A 17,805-nucleotide genomic window follows, 5' to 3' on the forward strand; every position below is an offset into this window, starting at 1 on the left:
AACCAGGAGGTCCCATGTCTCCAGACCCCTTGGGACACCTACAACCAAGAGGTCCCATGTCCAGACCCCTTGGGACACCTAGAACCAAGATCTCCAGACCCTTTGGGCCACCTAGGGATGGGACCAGCCATCTCCAGACCCTTTGGGACACCTAGAACGAAGATCTCAAGATCTTTTGGGGCACCTAGAAGTGGGCTATCCCAACTGCAGACCCCTTGGGCCACCTAGAACCAAGATCTCCAGACCCTTTGGGCCACCTAGGGATGGGATCAGCCATCTCCAGACCCCTTACCCCTTGGGCCACCTAGAACGAATATCTCAAGATCTTTGGGGGCACCTAGAAGTGGGATATCCCACCTCCAGACCCCTTGGGCCACCTAGAACCGGGCTGTCCCCTCCTGGTGGGCCGTCCCCGATGTTCTCCTCCTCCTCCTCCAGACCTACTCAGGGCTCTTCTGTGTCACCGTCAACCCCTACAAGTGGCTGCCGGTCTACAACGCCGAGGTGGTGGCCGCCTACCGGGGCAAGAAGCGCAGCGAGGTCCCACCCCACATCTTCTCCATCTCCGACAACGCCTACCAGAACATGCTGACAGGTGGGGACCACCTCGGGGAGGGGGGAACCCACAAAAGCGGCCCCGTTTCCCCCCAGAAACGGGTGGGGCAGGGCGGGGCTACCCCCGAAACGAGGGGGCCGGCTACCACGGGGCGGCGATCGCCGCCCACCGATGGCGGAGCCAGTCCTAGCCCACGTGCCCACGGGGTCCCACCTCACCCCCGCCCTGCCCTACGTCCCCGTGGCCACCTCGTGATGTCTTCTCCCGGCAGATCGGGAGAACCAGTCCATCCTCATCACGTAAGTGGCGGCCCCGCCATGCCCCACGGCGCCCCACGGCGCCCCATGGCACCCCATGGCGCCCCGCAAGCGCCCCACAAGTGTTCCACCTCCGTCCCACGTCTCCAGCGGAGAATCCGGGGCGGGGAAGACGGTCAACACCAAGAGGGTCATCCAGTACTTCGCCAGCATCGCCGCCATCGGCGACCGCGGCAAGAAGGAGGCCGCCAAGGTGGGGCCCGGAGGTTGGGGGGTGGGGGCGCGCCCCACGCTTGGGGCGCCGCTGACACCTGCCCGTCTCCACCGGTGCCACCAGCAGGGGACCTTGGAGGACCAAATCATCCAGGCCAACCCAGCCTTGGAGGCCTTCGGCAACGCCAAGACCGTGCGCAACGACAACTCGTCGCGATTTGTGAGCGCCCCCGGGGAGCGGTGGGGCGGGGAGCGGTGGGGCGGGGACCTGTGGGGCAGGGAGCTGTGGGGCAGGGCTGGCGGCTGGCGGGGACTTCCCGGTGATGTCCTCCTAGGGGAAGTTCATCCGGATCCACTTCGGGGCCACCGGGAAGTTGGCATCGGCCGACATCGAGACGTGTGAGTGGGGCTGGGGGGGGGGGGGGGGGGGGGGGATCTCTGGTGGCTTCCGTGACCTTCATCCATCCAATCGTCTTCCCATCCACCCAAGCATCTCCTCGTCCAACCATCTCCTCACCCAACCATCTCCTCATCCATCCATCTCCTCATCCCACCATCTCCTCGTCCAACCGTCTCCTTGTCCAACCATCTCCTCGCCCAACCATCTCCTCGCCCAACCATCTCCTCGTCCCACCGTCTCCTCAACCAACCATCTCCTCGCCCAACCATCTCCTCGCTCAACCATCTCCTCGTCCAACCATCTCCTCCTCCAACCATCCCCTCTTCCAACCATCTCCTTGTCCAACCATCTCCTTGCCCAACCATCTCCTCATCCATCCATCTTCTTGTCCAACCCCCATCCCCCAAATCCCTCCCACCGCCCCCAAACCTTCTCCCCCCCTCCACTTCCAGACCTCCTGGAGAAGTCCCGGGTCATCTTCCAGCTGAAGGCCGAGAGGAACTACCACATCTTCTACCAGATCCTCTCCAACAAGAAGCCCGAGCTGCTGGGTGAGGCTGGTGGCTCTGGGTCTTCTCCTCCCACCCTCTTTTCCTTCCTCCGCTCCTCCCTGAGGAGAACGAGGACAATTTGGGCCATTTTGGGTCTTCTCCTCCCTGCTGTCCCACCGGCGAGCAGAGATGCTGCTCATCACCACCAACCCCTACGACTACAGCTACGTGTCCCAAGGGGAGGTGACCGTGGCCTCCATCGACGACTCCGAGGAGCTGCTGGCCACCGACGTAAGCGGTCGGGGGGGGTGGCTGGAGATGTCCTCTGCTGGCTGGGACCATGGGGGGTGGGGTCCTCGGGTGGGTGGTGGTGTCTTCAGCTGGGTGGTGGGGTCCTCGGATGGATGAGACCATGGGAGAAGGACTCCATGGGTGGACAGAAGGGTCCTTAGATGGTCGGTTGGGTCCCTCAACCCATGAGACCATGGATGGATGAGTCCATAGGTGGGTCCCAGATGGATAGAGGGGTCCTTAGATTAACGAGACCATGGATGGATGAGTCCATGGGTGGACAGAAGGGTCCTTAGATGGTTGGTCGGGTCCTTCAACCAACAAGACCATGGATGGATGAGTCCATCGGTGGAGAGACGGGTCCTTAGATGGTCGGTTGGATCCTCCAAGGGACCAGACCATGGATGGAGGAGTCCATGGGTGGTCAGATGGGTCCTTAGATGGTTGGTCGGGTCCTTCAACCCATGAGACCACGGATGGATGACTCCAGAGATGGGTCCTTAGATGGTCGGTTGGATCCCTCAACCCATGGGACCATGGATGGATGACTCCAGAGATGGGGCCTTAGATGGTTGGTTGGGTCCTTCAACCCGTGAGACCATGGACAGATGGGTTCTTAGGTGGTTGGTCGGGTCCTTCAACCAACAAGACCATGGATGGAGGAGTCCATGGGTGGAGAGATGGGTCCTTAAGTGGTCGGTTGGGTCCTCCAAGGAACCAGACCATGGGTGGATGAATCCATGGGTGGTCAGATGGGTCCTTAGATGGTTGGTCGGGTCCTTCAACCAACGAGCCCACGGCTGGAGGATTTCGAGGGTGGCCAGACGGCTCTGGAGATGGGTCCCCAGGTGTGGGGGGGTGGACGCCGGGTGTTCTCCAAGCCCTCCCCCCCCCCCGCAGAGCGCGTTCGATGTGCTGGGCTTCACGGCGGAGGAGAAGGCCGGGGTCTACAAGCTGACGGGCGCCATCATGCACCTGGGGAACATGAAGTTCAAGCAGAAGCAGCGCGAGGAGCAGGCTGAGCCCGACGGCACCGAAGGTGGGCCCGCGATGGGCTGGGGGACGCGGGGGGGGGGAGGTCCGGGCATGGCCCTGACGGTGCGTCCTCTTCTTCTCCTGGCCTCCAAGACGCCGACAAGTCGGCCTACCTGATGGGCCTCAACTCAGCCGACCTCCTGAAGGGGCTGTGCCACCCGCGGGTGAAGGTGGGCAATGAGTACGTGACCAAGGGGCAGAGCGTCCAGCAGGTCTACTACTCCATCGGGGCCCTGGCCAAGGCAGTCTACGAGAAGATGTTCAACTGGATGGTCACCAGGATCAACAACTCGCTGGAGACCAAGCAGCCGCGCCAGTACTTCATCGGAGTCCTCGACATCGCCGGCTTCGAGATCTTCGACGTGAGGGCCCGGCCAGGCGTGGGGGGGTCCGGCCGGGCGTGGGGGGGTCCGGCCGGTTGTGGGGGGCCGCCTTCTGACCACCCCCGTTAGGCGTTGAGTTGGCCAGGCGGACCTGGTTGGACGTTAGGTGGAGCTCGTTGGCTGAGGCGTTGACCTCAGGGCTCCCGTTGGGCGTTACAGTGACCTCGTCGGGTCTCCAGTTGACCCCATTGACCCCGTTGGGCCTCCAGTTGACTCCACTGGGGCCTCCAGTTGACCCAGTTGATCCCACTGGGTCTCCAGTTGACCCCATTGGGTCTCCAGTTGACCCTGTTGACCCCTTTGGGTCTTCAGTTGACCCAATTGGGACTCCAGTTGACCCTGTTGGGTCTCCAGTTGACTCCTTTGACCCCATTGGGCCTCTGGTTGACCCCATTGGGTCTCCAGTTGACCCTATTGGGTCTCCAGTGGACATTGTTGACCACGTTGGGTCTCCACGTGACCCCATCGGGTCTTCTACTGGCTCCATTGATCCCATTGGGCCTCCAGTTGACCCCAGTAGGTCTCCAGTAGACCCTGTTGACCCCGTTGGGCCTCCAGTTAACCCCGTTGGGCCTCCAGTTGACCTCATTGTGTCTCCAGTTGACCCCATTGGGTCTCCAGTTGTCCATGTTGGGTCTCCAGTTGACCCCATTGACCCCCTTGGGTCTCCAGTTAACCCCGTTGGGCCTCCAGTTGACCCCATTCGGTCTCCAGTTGACCCCATTGGGTCTCCAGTTGACCCCATTCGGTCCCCAGTAGACCCTGTTGACCCCATTGGGTCTCCAGTTGACCTCACTGGGTCTCCAGTTGACCCCATTGGGTCTCCAGTGGACCCTGTTGACCCCATTGTGTTTCCAATTGACCCCGTTGGGTCTCCAGTTGACCCCGTTGGGTCTCCAGTTGACCCCACTGACCCCACTGGGCCTTCCGTTGCCCTCATTGGCCATCTCTTATCCTCTCCCCCCCCCCCCAGTTCAACAGCTTCGAGCAGCTCTGCATCAACTTCACCAACGAGAAGCTGCAGCAGTTCTTCAACCACCATATGTTCGTGCTGGAGCAGGAGGAGTACAAGAAGGAAGGCATCGAGTGGGAGTTCATCGACTTTGGCATGGACCTCCAGGCCTGCATCGACCTCATCGAGAAGGTGCCACCACTCCCAGGGCCTCCTGAAGGCCTGGAGGTCTTCTGGAGAAGGGTCCTCCCCCTTTGGGGTTCTCCAGAGGCCCCAGAGGAGGTGGGTTGGGGGCTTCTCGGTGCCCCCACGACTGACAAGGCCTTCTCCTCGGCAGCCCATGGGGATCATGTCCATCCTGGAGGAGGAGTGCATGTTCCCCAAGGCCTCGGACATGACCTTCAAGGCCAAGCTCTACGACAACCACCTGGGGAAGTCGGGCAACTTCGGGAAGCCCCGCAATGTCAAGGGCAAGACGGAAGCCCACTTCTCCCTGGTCCACTACGCAGGGACGGTGGACTACAACATCATCGGCTGGCTGGAGAAGAACAAGGACCCCCTCAACGAGACGGTGGTGGGGCTCTACCAGAAGTCGGCCCTCAAGCTCCTGGCCAGCCTCTTCTCCAGCTACGCCGGGGCGGATTCGGGTGGGTGGAGGGGTGGAGGGGTGGATGGATGGATGGAGATGGTTGGAGATGTTTCAGAACCTCTAGGGATGGATGGATGGACAGATGGATGGATGGAGATGTTTGGAGATGTTTTAGAACCCCTAGGGATGGCTGGACGGATGGATGGATGATGGATGGATGGAGAAGCCCCCTCAGAGATCCTCCCCCTGGTTCCCTTCCCCCTTCTCCTCCCTCCAGGTGGCGACGGAGGGAAGGGGAAAGGAGCCAAGAAGAAGGGCTCCTCCTTCCAGACCGTCTCGGCCCTGCATCGGGTGAGGACCCGGAGGTCCACGGGGCAGGGGGAACCTCGGGACATGGTGGGGGTGGGCGGCACCTTCTAGAGGGGCGCAGGAACCTCGGGACGAGGCCCTCAACCCCCCCCCCCCCAGGAGAACCTCAACAAGCTGATGGCCAACCTGAAGACCACCCACCCCCACTTCGTCCGCTGCATCATCCCCAACGAGAGGAAGGAGCCAGGTGAGGGGGGGTGAGGGGGGGGGCGGAGCTTGGCGGGGCGTGGCCGGGGTGGTGGGCGGGGCTTGAAGGTGACCCCCCCACCACCACCGCCACCTCCTGTCCCACCTCCAGGGGTGATGGACAACCCCCTGGTGATGCACCAGCTGCGCTGCAATGGGGTCCTGGAGGGCATCCGCATCTGCCGCAAGGGCTTCCCCAACCGCATCCTCTACGGGGACTTCCGCCAGAGGTAGGGGCTGGCAGCCAATGGGAGGGGGAGGACATGGGTTCGGGGGTGGCCCCACCTGGAGCTGGCGGTGGGGTGTCTTCTCCTGCCGCTGCCCCCCCGTCCCCAGGTACCGCATCCTGAACCCCGCGGCCATCCCCGAGGGGCAGTTCATCGACAGCCGCAAGGGCGCCGAGAAGCTTCTGGGGTCCCTCGACGTCGACCACAACCAGTACAAGTTCGGCCACACCAAGGTGGGCCTCGGGTGCGCCACGGTCTCACCACCCCCCCAGGTCCACCTGGAGGACCACTAGGTCCTCCAGATGTCCACCAGGTCCTCCAGATGCCCACCAGACCCCCCAGATGCCCACCAGACCCCCCAGATGTCCACCAGACCCTCCAGATGCCCACCAGACCCTCCAGATTCCCACAAACCCCTCCAGATGTCCACCAGACCCTCCAGATGCCTACCAAACCCTCCAGATGCGCACCAAACCCATCCAGATGCCCACCAGACCCTCCAGATGCCCACCAAACCCTCCAGATGCCCACAAACCCCTCCAGATGCCCACCAAACCCTCCACATGTCCACCAAACCCCCAGATGCCCACCAACCCCCCCAGATGTCCACCAAACCCTCCAGACGCCCACCAGATCCTCCACATGTCCACCAAACCCTCCAGATGTCCACCAAACCCTCCAGATGCCCACCAAACCCTCCCTCCATCCACCAAACCACCCCTCCGTCCATCCACCCCCCAACCCCACCACCTTCTGGTCCACCCGCCCACCCATCCGTCTTCTCCTCACCCTCCTCCTTCCTCCCCTGAGGTCTTCTTCAAGGCCGGGCTGCTGGGGCTGCTGGAGGAGATGCGGGACGAGCGCCTGGCCCGCATCATGACCCGCCTGCAGGCCCAGGCCCGGGGCTTTCTGTCCCGCCAGGAGTTCAAGAAGATCCTGGAGCGCCGGTGGGTGACACTGGTGGTGGTGGTGGTGGTGGCCCTGTGGTGGTGGTGGTGATGGCCCCGTGGTGGTGGTGATGGTGGCTCCGTCGTGGTGGTGGTGGCCCTGTGATGGTGGTGGTGGTGGCTCCGTGGTGGTGGCGGCCCCGTGGTGGTGGTGACCCCATGGTGGTGGTGGTGGCCCCGTGGTGGTGGTGGTGGTGGCTCCATGGTGGTGGTGGTGGTGGCTCCATGATGGTGGTGGTGGCTCCATGGTGGTGGTGGTGGCTCCATGGTGGTGGTGGTGGCTCCATGGTGGTGGTGGTGGTGTCTCACCCCCCCTTCTCCCCCCAGGGACTCGTTGCTGGTGATCCAGTGGAACGTCCGGGCCTTCATGGGGGTGAAGAACTGGCCCTGGATGAAACTCTACTTCAAGATCAAGCCCTTGCTGAAGAGCGCCGAGACCGAGAAGGAGATGCAGGTGGGGCGCGGCGGCCGGGTGGGGAGACGGAGGAGGATGCGGGCAGGTGACCGGGACCTTCGGTGGCTCCCTCAGACCATGAAGGAGGAGTTCGGGCGCCTGAAGGAGGCCCTGGAGAAGTCGGAGGCACGGCGCAAGGAGCTGGAGGAGAAGATGGTCTCCATGCTGCAGGAGAAGAATGACCTCCAGCTGCAAGTGCAGGCCGTGCGTGATGGAGGTGTCCCCACCCCCCCCCATTGTCCCCCCCCTGCCCCGTGTCCTTCGTGTCTCCACCCCACCATCCTCCCCCCACCCCCCCCGCAGGAGCAGGACAACTTGGCAGACGCCGAGGAGCGCTGCGACCAGCTGATCAAGACCAAGATCCAGCTGGAGGCCAAGGTGAAGGAGATGACGGAGCGGCTGGAGGAGGAGGAGGAGATGAACGCCGAGCTGACAGCCAGGAAGAGGAAGCTGGAGGACGAGTGCGCCGAGCTCAAGAAGGACATTGATGACCTGGAGCTGTCCCTGGCCAAGGTGGAGAAGGAGAAGCATGCCACGGAGAACAAGGTGAGGGCAGGGAAGGGCCGGGGGGGGAGGGGAGGGGTTGGAGGACCTCGAGCCAACGGGAGGGGGTTTTGAGGAGATCTGAGGGGGGTTGGGTGGAGAAGACCCAAGGGTGGTTGGGTGGAGATGACCCAAGGGTGGTTGGGTTGAGATGACCCAAGGGTGGTTGGGTTGAGATGACCCAAGAGTGGGTTGAGATGACCCAAGGGTGGGTGGAGATGACCCCAGGGTGGTTGAGTTGAGATGACCCAAGGGTGGTTGGGTTGAGATGATCCAAGGGTGGTTGGGTGGAGATGACCCCAGGGTGGTTGGCTGGAGATGACCCAAGGGTGATTGGGTTGAGATGACCCAAGAGTAGGTTGAGATGAACCAAGGGGGGTTGGGTGGAGATGACCCAAGGGTGGCTGGGTTGAGGTGACCCAAGGGGGGTTGGGTTGAGATGATCCAAGGGTGGTTGGGTGGAGATGACCCCAGGGTGGTTGGGTGGAGATGACCCAAGGGTGATTGGGTTGAGATGACCCAAGGGGGGTTGGGTTGAGGTGACCCAAGGTTGGGTTGAGATGACCCAAGGGGGGGGGGTTGGGTTGGGTGGAGATGACCCAAGGTTGGTGTTCCTCCCCACGCAGGTCAAGAACCTGACCGAGGAGATGGCCGGGCTGGACGAGATCATCGCCAAGCTGACCAAGGAGAAGAAGGCCCTGCAGGAGTCGCAGCAGCAAGCCCTGGATGACCTCCAGGCGGAGGAGGACAAGGTCAACACCTTGGCCAAGGCCAAGGTCAAGCTGGAACAGCAAGCGGACGACGTGAGTCGTGGTTCTCCACCACCCGGGGGCAGAAAGTCCTGGCCAGGGTGGACATTTTGGGGGGCTGATGGGGGGTCCCCACCTCGCCGGCAGCTGGAGAGCTCACTGGAGCAGGAGAAGAAGATCCGCATGGACCTGGAGCGGGCCAAGAGGAAGCTGGAGGGCGACCTGAAGCTGGCACAGGAGAGCATCATGGACCTGGAGAACGACAAGCAGCAGCTGGACGAGAGGCTGAAAAAGTCAGGCCCCAGCTGCCTCCCCTCCCCTCCCCCTCCCGGGCCCCTTTCCCATGATCCCTTTCTCCTGGGGCCGTGACGGAGTGGTGCGTGTCCTCCTGCAGGAAGGACTTCGAGCTCAATGCGCTCAATGCCAAGATAGAGGACGAGCAAGCAGTGGCCGGGCAGCTCCAGAAGAAGCTCAAGGAGCTCCAGGTCAGGATGGGGGCGGGGAGGGGGAGGGGCTGGAGGGGAAGAGCCTCCAGTGGTTGGGTTGGGTTGGGTTGGGTTGAAGGGTCTCCATCTGATTGGATTGGGTTGAAGATTCTCCATTGGTTGTGTTGTGTTGTGTTGTGTTGTGTTGAGTTGGGTTGAAGGGTCTCCATCTGATTGGGTTGGGTTGAAGATTCTCCATTGGTTGGGTTGGGTTGGGTTGGGTTGGGTTGGGTTGGGTTGGGTTTGGTTGGGTTGGGTTGGGAGAAGGCCTCTCACGTCCTCCCCGTCCCCGGAGCCCAGGCGCGCATGGAGGAGCTGGAGGAGGAGCTGGAGGCGGAGCGGACGGGCCGGGCCAAGGCGGAGAAGCTGCGCTCGGAGCTCTCACGGGAACTGGAGGAGCTGAGCGAGCGGCTGGAGGAGGCGGGTGGCGCCACCTCGGCGCAGGTGGAGCTCAACAAGAAGCGCGAGGCCGAGTTCCAGAAGTTGCGGCGGGACCTGGAGGAGGCCACGCTGCAGCACGAGGCCACGGCAGCCGCGCTGCGCAAGAAGCACGCCGACGGCGCGGCCGAGCTGGCCGAGCAGCTCGACAACCTGCAGCGCATCAAGCAGAAGCTGGAGAAGGAGAAGAGCGAGCTCCGGCTGGAGCTGGATGACGTCGGCTCCAACGTGGAGCAGCTCCTCAAGACCAAGGTGGGCGGCCGGGGAGAAGCGGGGACGGAGCGAGGTGGGACGGAGAGGGACAACCCTTCCTCCGCTCCTCCTCTAGAGGAGGTTGGGTTGGTTGGTCCTCAAGAGGTTGGGTTGGTCCTCAAGAGGTTGGGTTGGTCTTCAAGAGGTTGGGTTGGTCCTCAAGAGGTTGGGTTGGTCCTCAAGAGGTTGGGTTGGTCAGTGGGTCTCTAAGAGGTTGGGTTGGCTTGAGTTGGTCTACAGAAGGTTGGGTTGCCTTGGTTGATCTCGAGGAGGTTGGGTTGGGTCCTTCCTCGGTCCAGGCCCTCCTGGAGAAGACGTGCCGCTCCCTGGAGGACCAGCTGAGCGAGCACCGGGCCAAGTCGGAGGAGGCTCAGCGCGCGGTCGCCGACCTCAGCGCCCAGCGGGCCAGGCTCCAGACGGAGAACGGTGAGCGCCGCGCCCTCCTCCACCCCGCCGCCGGCCCCGGGGACCACACGGGGTCCCTCCGGCCGTGACTTCTCCTCTGCCCGCCCCGTAGGCGAGCTCTCCAGGCAGCTGGAGGAGAAGGAGGCCTTCATCACCCAGCTGACGCGAGGGAAGCTCAGCTACACCCAGCAGCTGGAGGACCTCAAGAGGCAGCTGGAGGAGGAGGCCAAGGTGAGGCTTCGGTGGGGGACGTTTGGTTGGGTTGAGTGGTCTTCAAGAGGTTGGGTTGGTTGGTCTCATGGAGGTCGGTTTGGTCCTCAAGAGGTTGGGTTGGTCTTCAAGAAGTTGGGTTGGTTGGATTTGAAGGGGTTGGGTTGGTTGGTCTAGAAGAGGTTGGGTTGGTCTTCAAGAGGTTGGGTTGGTCTTCAAGAGGTTGGGTTGGTTGTTCTTCAAGAGGTTGGGTTGGTTGGACTTCAAGGGGTTGGGTTGGTCAGTCTAGAAGAGATTAGGTCCATCTAGAGGAAGTTGGGTTTGGTTGGTTGGTCTTCAAGAGGTTGGATTGGGTGGTCTAGAAGAGGTTGGGTTGGTCTTCGAGAGGTTGGGTTGGTCGGTCTTCAAGAGGTGGGGTTGGCTGGTCCTCAAGGGGTTGGGTTGGTCTTCAAGACGCTGGGTTGGTTGGCCTTCAAGAGATGAGGTTGGTTTGGGTTGGTTTGGTCTACAGAAGGTTGGGTTGACTTGGTCGGTCTCGAGGACGTTGGGTTGGGTGGTCTAGAGCCGGCTGGGTCCATCTAGAGGAGGTTGGGTTGGTTGGTCTTCAAGAGGTTGGGTTGGTCCTCAAGAGGTTGGGTTGGTTGGTGGGTCTCCAAGAGGTTGGGTTGGCTTGGGTTGGTCTACAGAAGGTTGGGTTGACTTGGTCGGTCTTGAAGAGGTTGGGTTGGGTCGTCTAGAGCCGGTTGGGTCCATCTCGAGGAGGTCGGGACGATCTAGAGGAGGTTGGGTCCATCTAGAGGAGGTTGGGTCCACCTAGAACAGGTTGGGTCCACCTAGAGGAGGTCAGGACCACCTAGAACAGGTTGAGTCCACCTAGAGAAGGTCGGGTCCATCTAGAGGAGGTTGGGACCACCTAGAGGAGGTTGGAACCATCTAGAGCAGGTCGGGTCCATCAAGAAGAGGTCGGCTCCACCTAGGGGACGTTGCCTTTGGTTGGCTGCCCTCCAGAAGACCCCTCTTGGCTCGGGTTGCCCACCGGCACCTCCCCGCGAGGTGAAGAACCTCGAGGAGGCCCCAACCCAGGTCCCGCGGGTCTTCTCGCCCCCAGGCCAAGACAGCGCTGGCCCACGCCCTGCAGTCGGCGCGGCACGACTGTGACCTGCTGCGGGAGCAGTACGAGGAGGAGGCGGAGGCCAAGGCTGAGCTGCAGCGCGGCCTCTCCAAGGCCAACTCCGAGGTGGCCCAGTGGAGGACCAAGTATGAGACGGACGCCATCCAGCGCACTGAGGAGCTGGAGGAGGCCAAGTGAGTCCTTGCCCACCCCGTGAGGGGGGTGCTGGAGGTCCCCTCCCCACCACCGAGGTGACGCCGAGGTCTTCTGGTGGTGGCTCCCCTGTAGGAAGAAGCTGGCGCAGAGGCTGCAGGAGGCCGAGGAGGCGGTGGAGGCCGCCAATGCCAAGGGCTCCTCGCTGGAGAAGACCAAGCAGCGGCTGCAGGGTGAGATCGAGGACCTGACGGGGGACCTGGAGCGGGCCAACGCGGCGGCCGCCGGCCTGGACAAGAGGCAGAGGAACTTCGACAAGGTGGGGGAGGGGGAGGCGGGGTGGGGAGGGGGGGTGGGGGAGGAGGAGACAGGGAGGAGGAAGACACCAGGAGGGGGAGGACACAAGAAGAAAGGAGGAGGAGGAGGAGGAGGAGGAGGAGGAGACCAGGAAGAGGAGGTGGTGGAGGAGGAGGACACCAGGAGGAGATCAGGAGGATGAGGAGGAGGAGGACAGGAGGAGGAGGAGGAGGTGGAAGAGGAGAAGAAGGAGGAGGAGGAGGAAACCAGGAGGAGGAGGACACCAGGAGGAAGTAAAGGGGGAGGAGGAGGCGGAGGACACCAGGAGGAGGAGGAAGGAGGAGGAGGAGGAAGACACCAGGAGGAGGAGGAGATCCGTAGGAGGAGGAGGAAGGAGGAAGAGGACACCAGGAGGAAGTAAAAGGGGAGGAGGAGGAGAAGGAGACCAGGAGGATGAGGAAGAGGAGAAGGAAGAGGAGGAGGTGGAGGAGGAGGAGGAGGACACCAGGAGAAGAAGGAGGAGGAAGAGGAGGAGAAGGAAGAAAGAGGAGGAGTGGGAGGAGGAGGAGGAGGAGGAGGAGGAAAGAGGAGGAGAAGGAGGAGGACACCAAGAGGAGGAGGAGGGGGGGGACACCATTAGGAGGAGGATGAGATCAGGAGGAAGGAGGAGGAGGAAGAGGAGGAAACCAGGAGGAGGAGGACACTGGGGGGAAGTAAAGGGGGAGGAAGAGAAGGAGGAAGAGGAGGACACCAGGAGGATGAGGAGGAGGAGAAGGAAGAGGAGGAGATGGAGGACACCAGGAGAAGGAGGACACCAGGAGGAGGAGGAGGAGGAGGAGGAGGAGGAAGAAAGAGAAGGAGGAGGAGGAGGAGGAGGTGGATACCAGGAGGAAGGAGGATGAGGAGGAGGGAGGAGGAGGAGGAAGAGAAGGACACCAGGAGGAGAAGGAGGAGGGGGAGGACATCAGGAATGAGGAGGAGGAAGAGGAGGAGGAGAGGGAGCCCAGGAGGAAGAAGGAGGACACCAAAAGGGGATGGAGGGGAAGGAGGAGGAGGAGGAGGAGGAGGAGGATACCAGGAGGATGAGGGGAAGGAGGACGCAAGGAGAAGGATGAGGATGAGGAGGAGGAGGAGGAGGAGGAGGAGGAGAAGACCAGGAGGAGGAGGAGGAGGAGGGATCCAGGAGGAGGTGACCAGGAGGAGGAGGAGGAGACCTGGAAGAGGAAGGGGGAGAGGAGGAGGAGGAGGAGGAGGAGAAGGAGGAGGAGGAGGAGGAGGGGGAGGAAGGTCAGTGGCGGCGGGGCCCCCCCAGGTGCTGTCGGAGTGGAAGCAGAAGCTGGAGGAGGCGCAGGCGGAGCTGGAGGCCTCGCAGAAGGAGGCCCGGGCCCTCGGCGCTGAGCTCTTCAGGCTGAGGAACGCCCACGAGGAAGCCCTGGAGCACCTGGAGACCTCCAGGCGGGAGAACAAGAACCTCCAAGGTGAGGCCCCGGCCTTCGTCCTCCCTCCTCCTCCTCCTCCTCTTCTTCATCCCGGGCCAGCCCCGGGGGGAGGCTGACAGGGCGTCGCCCCGGGCAGAGGAGGTCTCGGAGCTGACGGAGCAGCTGGGCGCTGGCCACCAGGCCACCCACGAGCTGGAGAAGGCGCGGAAGCGGCTGGAGGCCGAGAAGCTGGAGTTGCAGGCGGCTCTGGAGGAGGCCGAGGTGAGCCCGGGGACCTCCTCGGCTTCTTGCGGCCTCCTGCGCGGTCGCCAGAACCTCCTGGGTCCCCTCCCAGACCTCCTGGCCTCCTCCCTGACCTCCTGTTCACCTCCCTGACCTCCTCCCCGACCTCCTTTCCTCCTCCCCGACCTCCTGTCCTCCTCCCTGACCTCCTGGCCCCCTCCCCAACCTCCTGTCCCCCCCCCCCCCCCCAGGCCTCGCTGGAGCATGAGGAGGGCAAGATCCTGCGGGCCCAGCTGGAGCTCCACCAGGCGCGGGCAGAGGCAGAGCGCAAGGTGGCCGAGAAGGACGAGGAGCTGGAGCAGGCCAAGCGCGGCCACTTGCGGGCCCTGGAGGCCCTGCAAGCCACGCTGGAGGCCGAGACGCGGAGCCGGGGCGAGGCCCTGCGCCTGAAGAAGAAGATGGAGGGTGACCTCAACGAGATGGAGATCCAGCTGGCCCATGCCAACCGCCTGGCCGCCGAGGCCCAGAAGCAAGCCAAGGCTGCGCAGGGCTACCTCAAGGTGATGGGCGGTGGCCATGAGGACCTCCTGGGCGCGCGGCCTCCTCGTCCTGAGGCTGACGGGCCTCTGGTGGCCTCCTAGGAGGTCCAGCTGCAGCTGGACGAGGCGGCGAGGGCCACCGAGGAGCTGAAGGAGACGGCGGCCGTGGCGGAGCGGAGGAGCAACCTGCTGCAGGCCGAGCTGGAGGAGCTGCGGGCGGCGGCCGAGCAGGCGGAGCGGGTGCGCAGGGCGGCCGAGCAGGAGCTGCTGGAGGCCAGCGAGAGGGTGCAGCTCCTCCACGCCCAGGTGAGGCGGGGGAGCCCGTGGGGTTGGGCTGCCTAGAACCTCGGCTCCGCCAAGAGAGGTTTCGGCCCTCTATAGCTGGTGGGTGAAGGCATCTTTTGGGTTGAGCTACCTAGAACCTGACCTCCACCTGGAGAGGTTTTGTCCCTCTGGAGAGAAAGGGCGGAGGAACCTTCTGAGTTGAGATACCTAGAACCTAACCTCCACCTTGAGAACATTCAGCCCTCCATAGTCAATGTGTGGAGGAACCTTCTGGGTTGAGCTACCTAGAACCTTGTCTCCACCTTGAGAACATTCAGCCCTTCGTAGTCAATGTGTGGAGGAACCTTCTGGGTTGGGCTACCTAGAACCTCGCCTCCACCTTGAGAAGATTCAGCTCTCTGTAGTCAATGTGTGGAGAAACCTTCTGGGTTGAGCTACCTAGAACCTCCCCCCGGAGATGTTTGAAGGCCCCTGAGACCCTTCCCCCCCCCGCCCGCAGAACACCAGCCTGATCAGCCAGAAGAAGAAGCTGGAGGCCGACATCTGCCAGCTGCAGGCCGAGGTGGAAGAGGCCGTGCAGGAGTGCAGGAACGCCGAGGAGAAGGCCAAGAAGGCCATCACCGACGTGAGTCCCACCACGGGCGGTTGAGCGACCTAGAACCCCCTCAAGCCTTGTCCTCGCCTAACCTTTGGCGCCCACAGGCAGCCATGATGGCGGAGGAGCTGAAGAAGGAGCAGGACACGAGCGCCCACCTGGAGCGGATGAAGAAGAACACGGAGCAGAGCGTCAAGGACCTGCAGCTGCGGCTGGCCGAGGCCGAGCAGCTGGCCCTCAAGGGCGGCCGCAAGCAGCTGCAGAAGCTGGAGGCCCGGGCGCGCGAGCTGGAGGCCGAGCTGGAGGCCGAGCAGAAGCGGCACGCCGAGAGCATCAAGGGGCTGCGCAAGGCCGAGCGGCGCGGCAAGGAGCTGGGCTACCAGGTGGGGCGGCGACCTAGAATGCGGCCGGGCCGGCGGCCACCTGGAGGCGGGTGGCCAAGGCCATCTACAGCCTCTGTGTCTGATGGATTTGCGTGGTCTAGAACCTGGTTGACCTGGTGGCCACATGGTCATGGCTGGCCTAAGCCACCTACAGCCTCTTTGATGCCATTGGGTGACCTAGAACCTGGTTGACATGGTGGCCACATCAGATGGGTGACCAAAGCCTCTATGACCAATTCCATTGAGTGACCTAGAACCTGGTTGCCCTGGTGGCCACCTGAGACAGATGCTCAAGGCCACCTCCCACCCCCAAGTCCCGTGCCGTAGCATGATCTAGAACCTGGTTGACCTGGTGGCCACATGGAGATGGATGACCAAGGCCACCTACAGCCTCCATGAGTGATTCTGTTGAGTGACGTAGAATGTGGTTGACCTGGTGGCCACCTCAGATGGCTGACCAAGGCCACCTACAGCCTCTATGGCTGATTCCATTGGGTGACCTAGAACCTGGTTGACCTGGTGGCCACCTCAGATAGCTGACCAAGGCCACCTCCAGCCCCCCACGCCCCTTCCCATTGCTTGACCTAGAACCCGGTGGCCCTGGTGGCCCCGTGGCCGGGTTCCTATGGGGCTGCCCCACACATTCCCACCCCCCAACTCCCCCCCTCCCCCCAGGCCGAGGAGGACCGCAAGAACCTGGCGCGACTGCAGGAGCTGGTGGCCAAGCTGCAGCTCAAGGTCAAGGCCTACAAGCGGCAGGCGGAGGAGGCGGTGAGTGGCCAATCAGGGTGGCCGAGGAGGGGGGTGGGGCGGGAGGGAGGGCCGCGATTGGTCGGCTGGAGGCTCCGCCCCCTTGTAGGAGGAGCAAGCCACCTCCGCCCTGGGGAGACTCCGCAAGGCGCAGCATGAGCTGGACGAGGCGCAGGAGCGCGCCGAGGCGGCCGAGGCCCAGGCCAACAAGCTGCGGGCCCGCAGCCGCGACCCCAAGGTGGGTCCCGGCCCCACACCCTACCCCACACCCTGCCCCACATCTGCCCCACATCTGCCACATAGCTGCCCCACATCCTGCCCCATATCCACCCCATATCCACCCCGTATCTGCCCCGAGGTGGCCAAGGTCCAAGCTGTGGACCCGCAGCCGTAACCCCAAGGTGGGTCCCGGCCCCACATCTGCCCCACACCCTGCCCCCCATCCTGCCCCATATCTGCCCCACATCCACCTCATATCTGCACCAGGTCAACAAGCTGTGGACCCACAGCCATGACCCCAAGGTGGGCCCTGGCCCCACACCCTGCCCCACATCTGCCCCACACCTGCCCCACATCTGCCTCACATCTGCCCCACATCCTGCCCCACATCTGCCCCATATCCACCCCATACCCACTCTATACCCGCCCCACAACCACCCCCCCGTTGTCTTCTCCGCCCCAGCAGAAGGGGCTGAGCGAGGAGTGAAGCCCCGCCCCCGACGGAGCCGCCGACCAATCGCCTGTGGAGCCCCGCCCCCTCTGACCCCCTTGCTCCGCCCCACGCGACCTCGCCCCGCCCCTCCCCCTGGCCAATAAAAGTTTTTGAGCAGCAGCGTGGGCTGTGGGGTCTCTGTGGGGTCCCTGTGGGGTCCTTATGGGGTCACTGAGGGGTTCTATGGGCCTCTATGGGGCTTCTGGGGGTCTCTGTGGGGTTCAGTTCTCACTATGGGGTCTCTGTGGGTCTCTATGCGGTCTCTATGGGGTTCAATCGTCTCTATGGGGTCTTTATGGGGTCTCTATAGGGCTTCTGGGGGTATCTATGGGGTTTCATGGTCTCTGTGGGGTTTCTATGGGGTCTCCGTGGGTCTCTATTGGTCTCTATGGGGTCTCTGTGGGGTTCTATGGGTCTCTGTGGGGCTCTATGGGCTTCTGGGGGTCTCTGTGGGGTTTCATGGTCTCTATGGGGTCTCTGTGAGGTCTCTGTGGGGTCTCAGTAGGGTTCTATGGGGTCTCTACGGGTGTCTATGGGTCTTCATGGCTCTCTACGGGGCCTTTGTGGGGCTCTATGGGGCTCTGTACGGTTCAGTCATCTCTATGGGGTCCCTGTGGGTCTCTGTAAGGTCTGTATGGGGTTCTGTGCGGTCTCTATGGGGTCTCTATGGTTCTCTATAGGGTTCAGTCATCTCTATGGGGTCTCTGTGGGGTCTCTGTGGGGTCCGTGGGTCTCTGTGGGTCTCTATGGGGATTCTGGGGGTCTCTATGGGGCTTAGTGGTCACCATGGGGTCTCTGTGGGGTCTCTGTGGGGTTCTATGGGGTCTCTATGGGGTTCAGTGGTTTCTGTGGGGTCTTTATGGGGTGTCAGTGGGGTCTCCGTGGGG

General features: G+C 62.8%; 1 protein-coding gene across 1 annotated transcript; it reads left to right on the top strand.

Moving 5' to 3' along the window:
- The first annotated feature begins 621 nt into the window (after positions 1-621).
- Positions 622-17,474, top strand: LOC308186996 (myosin-7-like). The gene is made up of 32 exons (XM_080609157.1): positions 622-1,246; positions 1,362-1,425; positions 1,879-1,977; positions 2,105-2,208; positions 3,109-3,247; positions 3,337-3,605; positions 4,600-4,770; positions 4,916-5,225; positions 5,445-5,518; positions 5,636-5,723; positions 5,835-5,952; positions 6,059-6,182; positions 6,760-6,896; positions 7,224-7,350; positions 7,426-7,554; positions 7,654-7,896; positions 8,520-8,696; positions 8,790-8,935; positions 9,037-9,127; positions 9,428-9,817; positions 10,117-10,243; positions 10,335-10,453; positions 11,541-11,737; positions 11,832-12,015; positions 13,306-13,471; positions 13,569-13,693; positions 13,906-14,214; positions 14,296-14,499; positions 14,978-15,103; positions 15,181-15,456; positions 16,132-16,227; positions 16,316-17,474. Exons 1-32 carry the CDS (start codon positions 911-913, stop codon positions 16,598-16,600), a joined length of 5,550 nt encoding a protein of 1,849 aa, XP_080465283.1. The 5' UTR covers positions 622-910; the 3' UTR covers positions 16,601-17,474.
- The last annotated feature ends 331 nt before the right edge of the window (positions 17,475-17,805 follow it).

This window comes from Anser brachyrhynchus (assembly GCF_964034855.1).
Source record: "Anser brachyrhynchus genome assembly, contig: SCAFFOLD_56, whole genome shotgun sequence".
Lineage (NCBI taxonomy): Eukaryota > Metazoa > Chordata > Aves > Anseriformes > Anatidae > Anser > Anser brachyrhynchus.

Excerpts from the sequence above, each read along its gene's own strand:
- LOC308186996 (XM_080609157.1), top strand. The coding sequence starts at position 911 with ATGGCGCCCCGCAAGCGCCCCACAAGTGTTCCACCTCCGTCCCACGTC. Across the intron at positions 8,697-8,789 it reads TGGAACAGCAAGCGGACGAC|CTGGAGAGCTCACTGGAGCA; the intron begins GTGAGTCGTGGT and ends CCTCGCCGGCAG. Across the intron at positions 16,228-16,315 it reads AGCGGCAGGCGGAGGAGGCG|GAGGAGCAAGCCACCTCCGC; the intron begins GTGAGTGGCCAA and ends GCCCCCTTGTAG.